This window comes from Temnothorax curvispinosus, unplaced genomic scaffold, assembly GCF_003070985.1.
Source record: "Temnothorax curvispinosus isolate PA1 unplaced genomic scaffold, ASM307098v1 QBEX01009565.1, whole genome shotgun sequence".
NCBI classification, from domain to species: Eukaryota; Metazoa; Arthropoda; class Insecta; order Hymenoptera; family Formicidae; genus Temnothorax; species Temnothorax curvispinosus.
In genome coordinates this window covers 1-7,039 of record NW_020219345.1, presented here as the reverse complement: position 1 = coordinate 7,039, position 7,039 = coordinate 1, and the positions used below count along the sequence as shown (strand labels likewise).

At 40.3% G+C, this 7,039-nt stretch overlaps 3 protein-coding genes across 4 annotated transcripts; 1 reads left to right on the top strand and 2 right to left on the bottom strand.

Annotated features, from left to right (window-relative positions):
* Positions 1–653: 653 nt before the first annotated feature.
* Positions 654–2,210, bottom strand: LOC112459162 (ribosome biogenesis regulatory protein homolog). The gene is made up of 5 exons (XM_025023160.1): positions 2,018–2,210; positions 1,672–1,930; positions 1,255–1,556; positions 1,000–1,179; positions 654–915 (listed from the first exon to the last, which is right to left on the bottom strand). Exons 1-5 carry the CDS (start codon positions 2,164–2,166, stop codon positions 774–776), a joined length of 1,032 nt encoding a protein of 343 aa, XP_024878928.1. The 5' UTR covers positions 2,167–2,210; the 3' UTR covers positions 654–773.
* Positions 2,211–2,265: 55 nt separating this feature from the next.
* On the top strand, positions 2,266–5,239 carry LOC112459163 (syntaxin-7-like). 2 transcript variants are annotated; one of them, XM_025023161.1, is made up of 6 exons: positions 2,266–2,919; positions 3,055–3,177; positions 3,248–3,317; positions 3,636–3,810; positions 3,881–4,105; positions 4,189–4,437. In XM_025023161.1, the coding sequence occupies exons 2-6, from the start codon at positions 3,069–3,071 to the stop codon at positions 4,435–4,437; spliced, it is 828 nt and encodes a 275-aa protein (XP_024878929.1). In that variant the 5' UTR covers positions 2,266–2,919; positions 3,055–3,068. The 2 variants fall into 2 exon arrangements, with proteins under 2 accessions (XP_024878929.1, XP_024878930.1); XM_025023162.1 differs by having other exon boundaries at positions 2,269–2,919; positions 3,040–3,177; positions 4,189–5,239.
* Positions 5,240–5,368: 129 nt separating this feature from the next.
* Positions 5,369–7,033, bottom strand: LOC112459160 (ATP-dependent (S)-NAD(P)H-hydrate dehydratase-like). The gene is made up of 2 exons (XM_025023159.1): positions 6,848–7,033; positions 5,369–6,665 (listed from the first exon to the last, which is right to left on the bottom strand). Exon 2 carries the CDS (start codon positions 6,641–6,643, stop codon positions 5,690–5,692), a length of 954 nt encoding a protein of 317 aa, XP_024878927.1. The 5' UTR covers positions 6,644–6,665; positions 6,848–7,033; the 3' UTR covers positions 5,369–5,689.
* Positions 7,034–7,039: the final 6 nt, after the last annotated feature.

Sequence of the window (7,039 nt, the reverse complement as noted above, 5' to 3'; positions counted from 1 at the left end):
GGAAAATTTATCTCTTAGATAAGTAAATTTATAATAATACAAGACACATATCACTATTAAGCTTAATTTTAAAGCATAACGTTGTTCAGTCTGTTACGATAAAATCTTCACAAGCGAAAGAGGAGGATCAATAAACTAGCATATGCTACCCCGACAAGGAAAGTCAAAGATAAGAAGAACCCGTAGGGCACTTCGTTTCATACGTCAAGAGGGGCAATTCGGTTTTAACATTTTTCTTAAATGTAACATTTTTTTATTTATCGGGGAAATAAATTTATTTTTTATCAAAAAATTATTATTTTTTGAATTTTATATTATTTAAAGACAAAATATATTTGATTAAAAAATGCTACAATTTAAATCCCTGATCCTAATCTAACGACGCATTTTCATTAGTAGCAAGCGTAATGACGTCATATCTTATATGCGAGTAGACCAGGTTCAATGAGACAATGGATTAACATTATTGCTTTTATGAAGCGAACGAGCCACTTGGAGTGCTAAGAAAATTACTGAAACTCAAGAATTTGTAAAGAATTCGAAAATAGAAGGCTTTTTAGGTAGTCGAAACAATCTTTAAGCACAATTAGAGGTGTCACAATTAGAGGAGTATCACAATTCTATGTATAATTATAATGCGCGAAAAAGCGTGATGTTTTCTCAACATTATTTTCGATTTTATTAAAATCTTTTTACATAGAAAATTGAACGCATTTAAAACTTGCACATCAAATTCGACTTATTGCTACGGATATTATTACAGACATCTTAATTTATCGTCGCTTTCTACCGCCAACTTTCTTGTGCAAATTCCGCTCTTTCTTCCCCGCCTTTGGCTTTTTAGCGGTTTTACTTTTGTTGTTCTTTAGCGCGCCTTTCCTCTTTTTACTGCCGCTTGCCGCGGACTGCTTTATCCTGCAACACACGTAAAGAAATATCGCGTCATTATCATGTTGCATATAATGCGTTTGAATTAAATCTGCGCAAGTAAAAATTTACTCTGCAATTCCCGTCGAGCAGTCATCGCGCAGAATCTTCGTACTGCTTTTCAAAACGCTGTCTATCAGGCCTTTATTTTGACGTTTCTCTTCGATAGGATTTAACGGAGGTGCTTTCCTCTTCCTCTTCATTCCTGACATCTCCTTGGCAATTCCCTTTGCATCCTTTTCTTTCGGCAACCTATAGAAATCGTATAGTTTTGTTTAAAAAGCAAAGATTTTATGGCAGACAAGTCGCAATATCTAAAGAGCTTACCTAGACTGGAATTTTCCAACAGATGCTGTCGACGTACGCGCTACAGTTAGAGCTTCAGAAAGCTGTTGAGAATTCGAAAAGTGTTCTCTGGTAGGTAAACCAACTCTTGGTAATTTGACGTTTTTCGATTTGGCTATATTGCGAAGCCTCTGCAATTCGTTTTTGGACTGCCTTTCCTGCTTAGCCGATTTGGTTTTAGAAAACGGATCTTCGGTCGAGTCACCATTGCCTTTGGCCTCTACCAACCATTCCTTCTGCTCCTCAGCCTTCGCTCGTTTATAACCGTGCGTGGGAATCCATTTCTAAAAACATATTTTAAAAAGAAATCAAGTAAACTGAAAGATTATTCATTACAAGCCTCTTCATTCAATTTAATTTAATTGAACAAAACTGAATAGTTCTTAAAACAAATCTTGCCTTCAATTCCTCGTCCCATTTCAATTTAGATTTACCCTTCTTCTTGGTTTGTATTCCCTTTTCCTTGGCAAACAGCTGCCACTTTGTCAAAGGCTTGGGCTTCGGAATTACGCGCGAGCGTGGCAATATATACTCAGGCTTGGGCAATGTAGCCACTATAGCCTCGTCCACCCGTTCCACTGGCAGTTGCCAGATCTCATTGATCAGCAACTGTACGTTGTCTCTGGTCAGGTTTCTTAAATATGTCTCTGACTTCGATCTGTAAATACAAGTATTGTAAGCATTTTTAAGACAAATTCAGAAGGTTTTCTTACAGAGCTATTAAACACATGTACAAGGTAGTTACTTGAGAGTCTTCGCGTCCAGAGGGTTATAGTCGGACGCGAGTAGGGTCCCCAGATCGATGTCGAGCTCCACATCCTTGTGCACCTTCGTGGATTTACTTAGATCTGCCTTTCCTTGGTTGTCTTCCAAAATTGACTTTACAACATCCATGGCGAGGTTCGCGCGAATTTGAGGTTATGAGATGTCCGCACAGTCCGCACATATGTACGGAAACGTGGCGGAGAAACTCTTTCTATTGGACGCGGAACGGTGTCACGTGTTCGCGACAGTCGCCGCCGACGCCGCCTCGTTTCCGTCGCATTCTGTCTTCTGTCATTTCCGTCGGGCTTTGTGTGTCGCTCGGCGATTACGACTGGTGCGATTAGTGCGGATTAGTGCATTAGTGCAGTTCAGTCTGTTCGGTGCAATTTAGTGGTGTGAATGGTGTGATACGGCCTGATACGGCCTCTGATAAGGTACGCGCGACGTTTCGTTCGAGGAGATCGGAGTGTCGCGTTATCGATCAACGCGGGAGGAAGCTCTCTCGGCGCGACTCTCATCGAGGAATTCAACGCGAGGATCTCGCCGTGTGTCATGGGAGAAGTGTCTGTTGCTACGCTAGCTTCGTGACTCATCGCGCGAACGATCGACCCACTTGTCGTCCTGTGTTGACAAGTGCGCGCCAGGAGACGCCGATCTCTCATCTCGTCCTCGACGCCGCTAACGATCGCGCGAGGAAATCGCACGAGGTCATTGATACCCAATAAAAGAACAAAGTACTGGACGTGTCAAGAAAGCCGAAAAACAAATACCCGAGTGACGCGGCACGTTAAATACCCTCATAAAGAAAGAGAGCACCACGTCGCCTCAGCTTCGTCGCGGAGAAACGGCGAGGAGCGATTGTTACGTTTGCATCGATAATTGGTTAGTTCTGTCTAACGTTATATTTACGTAGAATCGTCAGGGAGAGATTTGCAAACACATTGATTGCAAAGATATTTACTCCTACTCGTGTAATTGAATTTGTATAATCTTAATAATTAGCTAACATAACGTCAGCTGACGGCTCAAAGATGGATGCCGGATTCTCGTCCTACCACAACGGTGGTCCCGCACGGGAACAGGACTTCGGCAGGTTGTCCCAAACGATTGGCACCTCGATACTGAAGATATCACAAAATGGTAGGTTCTCCGATCATCGGAACTGGTTTGGGAAATATACGGGATACTTATTTCGATGATTCGTTCGCAGTGTCTTCCATGCAGAAGATGGTCAACCAGCTGGGCAGTTCCACCGATTCTCAGGAACTCAGGAATCAGCTGTAAGTTATGAGAAATACACTCATTTAATTAGGCGATATTTAATTCGCTTCCACTTTTGTAGCTGTTGACTTACCGACGCGATTTAATGCATGATTTAGGCTGCGGTCCATTTGACTCTACAAATGCTTCAAAGCGTTCTTCTTCTCCTTCTTTTTTCATTGAAAGAAAGGAGAAAAGGAATGCTTCAAAGCATTTGTAGCGTCAAGTGGACCGTGGCCTTAATCACCGAAATACAACAATGAAGAAAGGAATTAAATCCTGTTAGCGTATACCTAGATGAACGGAGATCAGAGTTTCATGAACTTGTCGTTTCGCAGGCATCAGATACAGCACTACACGCAGCAGCTGGCGAAGGACACCAGCGTTCATCTTCGAGATTTGGCTATGCTAGCGAATAACTCTGGCTCCACGAGCCCTGGAGAACAGAGGCAGCGGAAGATGCAGAGAGAACGCCTTCAAGACGAATTTACCACCGCTTTAAACGCTTTTCAAGTAAATATTTATATTGATGTAAATGCATTTTAATATCTGACACGTTGTCAATAATTACTATTCAATTTAGGCCGTACAAAGGCTAGCTGCCTCCAAAGAGAAAGAAATGGTCAGGAAGGCTAAGGCTAGTGCGGGTATCGCGCCGTTCGGAGAGAAGAAACAGGATACGCTTATCGAGCTGCAAGACAGCAGAACGTATGGGAGCGATCATGCGAAGCAGCAACAGGAGCAGCTGCAGGAACAGATGAATTTGCGAATGTTAGAAGAACAGGAAGCTAGTATAAGGCAATTGGAGGTAAATTCTTTCGAGATTGACAAAGATTCATATACACGAATACATTTTAAACATATAAACTACATCATATATTGTTTTTGCAGAGTAACATTAGCGATATTAATCAGATATTCAAAGATCTTGGAGCTTTGGTGTACGATCAAGGAGAAGTGATTGATTCTATAGAAGCATCGGTCGAGAGAACCGAGGTATCTGTTAGCGAAGGCGCTTCTCAAGTGAGGCAAGCGAGTATGTATCAGACCAAGCTACGCAAGAAGAAATGTATTCTCATAGTGATCGCGGTAGTCGTATTGGCGATCTTGATTGGTATCATTGTTTGGCAGAGCAAGTAAAAAACAACATGCATATATTTATAACAGTGTACAGCATGGTACGTAGTGCTACAAGAGACTGCTGTCCGTAAACGATAGCAATTCGCAGGTCATAAAATTCTTAGCGACGTTTTTGTTCAGTTTTAATTGTTTTAAAACCACGCAAGGGATAGCATTGTCATAGAGATGCAGGAGAGTGGAGAAACACACGAATCTTGCGAATTTAATCCATCTAATTGTGATAATCGTAGGTGCGAGCTCTGATTTGCGAGTAAAGTTCTTAACGGCATGTCTAAAAGTTGCCGCAGTCCATTTGTACGTTTCAATACTCATAAACTATCAGTGTATAATGATCAACTATATTTAATATACATACGCGTGTATGACAATTTAGATAACTTAACGCGATTATGTGTAACAAAGCTAGATATGTGTGTGTGCGCGCGTGTGCTGTGTGGAATGCTTATGTATGGTAAAATAAGTAACGGAGTATGCTTGTTGTCTGCAATGGAACTATATGTGCCTGTAAAATATCTTAAAAACTATTCCTAACAAAAATTTCGAGGCGAATGTCCGAGAGAGCATTATAGTCATTTAAAAATATATGAAAGGATTCATATAAGTTAATGTATTTAGTTTAGGGATGTTAATTTTTATTTTAAACAAGATATAATAAACAATATGTATATATAAAAAGACCGGCAAGAGCAAGATCTGGCTCTAATTATTCTTACCATACAAATCTTAAAATAGGTATATGCAATGAATAAAAAAATCAACGCTTTTAATGGAGTTCATCTTTTTATGTGTGTATATATGTATCTCTATACATTAAGAATTTAATATATCAACAAATAAACTATACAATTTTATATAAATATTTATTTATATAAACTTTCAAATTTTTTACAAAATCACAAAAATTACAAAACCAATATATTTAGATACTAGCGTGTATTATCCTAAATACGTTTCTCTGAAGCCAACTTTCTAAATACGTATATTTCAATTTATGTAATATATCAGTAAAAAAATTTTGTAAATTGTATATAAATGTATACACTTCAGGAATCAGTGCTTCGAGTTCGACCTCTTCCAATAAACGAGGAAGTTCTAAAATCCACAATAATGAAACGGCAATATAATCATTGATACTGCACATCCACATTTCTTTCACTTAATACTAATATATGTAATAATGTTTTATGAGAAAAAAAACAGCGCTGTATAGAAACAACGTAATTGAAAGCGAAAAAAATGATGCAATTATGCGTTACTTGTCGCAATGAGTTTCAAAGATCTTGCTGAAAACCGGCTGTATCTGTTCCAGCATATCCGAGGCCAACATTCCTCTTTGTCTTATCTTGAAGGCCGATGCATTGCATTCTCTGATTAATCTCGATGCAGCGTAGCACGCTACTATTGAAGGTGACAAGGCGCATTCGCTGGTTCCCGCAGAGATAGCCCACCACCAGAATACCGCTAATGAACCGGATAAGAGGTCACCCTGTCCACCGCACCTCCTCCCAGAGCCAGCCAATCCACACGACACGGTCTCGGTACCCTTGTGACCGTCCACGATCACATCCTTCGCTCCCTTGTGCAGAATTATCACGTTCTTCCCAAGAGCCTCCGCCACGTGCTTCATGTCGGAAGTTTTAACTACAGGAGCAGGCGAAACTGACCTGTCCAGAACCGCTTTGACCAAACGACTGAACTCCATTGCGTTAGGCGTCAGGATAACTCCGGGATAATCCTTCACAATTTCTGGCTTCTGACAGACCAGGAACAAACCATCGGCGTCGATAACCAACGGCTTCCTCGCCTCTCGGCAGATTGTTATTAATTCAACAATCGTTTTGAATATCTTCTCATCTCTGCCAAGTCCGGGTCCGATCAGAATAACGTGCAGACGATCAAGCCAAGGTTTTATTTGCTGTATCGCATCCTGTTGGTCCAGGACCGGATGGACTATCGGTTCTGGACTGAAGGACTTGATAGGAACGCTGGCGTCTCTCGCGCAAAATACATGGACGAGATCGGCACCAGTTCTCAGTGCACTCATAGCCGCAAAATACGGTGCTCCCGTATACTCGGTACTGCCGCCAAAAATGCCAATCCTGCCGTCTTGGCCTTTGTACTTGGTATTAATCAAATTCGGTATCACCTTCCGTATTCCCTTCAACATACGTTCGTCCATAGACGACAATGTAGACATCGTGGACATTGATGCAAATCTAATTTGTCGCCTGCAGAGAAAATTACAAATAACAAATGCCATCCTTGAGACACAAGGAAAAATGTCTGTTAAAACATACTAACGTACATACATCATCCGAAGATTAATAACAAATATTTTACAAAAAGAAAAACAATGTGAACATTTTACAGATTAAGTTATCTATATTTCTTGAGTCTTGCTTATCTTTACCTGCAATAACCGACAAAATTATTTCCTAGTGTCTCCTCGCGCAATAAAAGATGTCGAACAAGATGCACAGATGTTGCAAAACAAAAATACACTTATTATTCTTGTGTTATCGTTATCGCAACAGGTTCACGATATCTTGTGTCAGAACGAATCTGTTTCAGTTGACTGATAATACCATAATTTACAAATAAT

What these genes read in the sequence shown, in the direction of transcription:
- LOC112459160 (XM_025023159.1), bottom strand. Translation starts at nt 6,643, where the DNA reads ATGTCCACGATGTCTACATTGTCGTCTATGGACGAACGTATGTTGAAG.
- LOC112459162 (XM_025023160.1), bottom strand. Translation starts at nt 2,166, where the DNA reads ATGGATGTTGTAAAGTCAATTTTGGAAGACAACCAAGGAAAGGCAGAT. An exon ending in AATGGGACGAGGAATTGAAG is followed by an intron (nt 1,557 to 1,671) that starts GCAAGATTTGTT and finishes ATATGTTTTTAG; the next exon opens with AAATGGATTCCCACGCACGG. An exon ending in TGCTCGACGGGAATTGCAGA is followed by an intron (nt 916 to 999) that starts GTAAATTTTTAC and finishes CGTGTGTTGCAG; the next exon opens with GATAAAGCAGTCCGCGGCAA.
- LOC112459163 (XM_025023162.1), top strand. Translation starts at nt 3,069, where the DNA reads ATGGATGCCGGATTCTCGTCCTACCACAACGGTGGTCCCGCACGGGAA. An exon ending in ACTGAAGATATCACAAAATG is followed by an intron (nt 3,178 to 3,247) that starts GTAGGTTCTCCG and finishes ATTCGTTCGCAG; the next exon opens with TGTCTTCCATGCAGAAGATG. An exon ending in CCGCTTTAAACGCTTTTCAA is followed by an intron (nt 3,811 to 3,880) that starts GTAAATATTTAT and finishes TATTCAATTTAG; the next exon opens with GCCGTACAAAGGCTAGCTGC.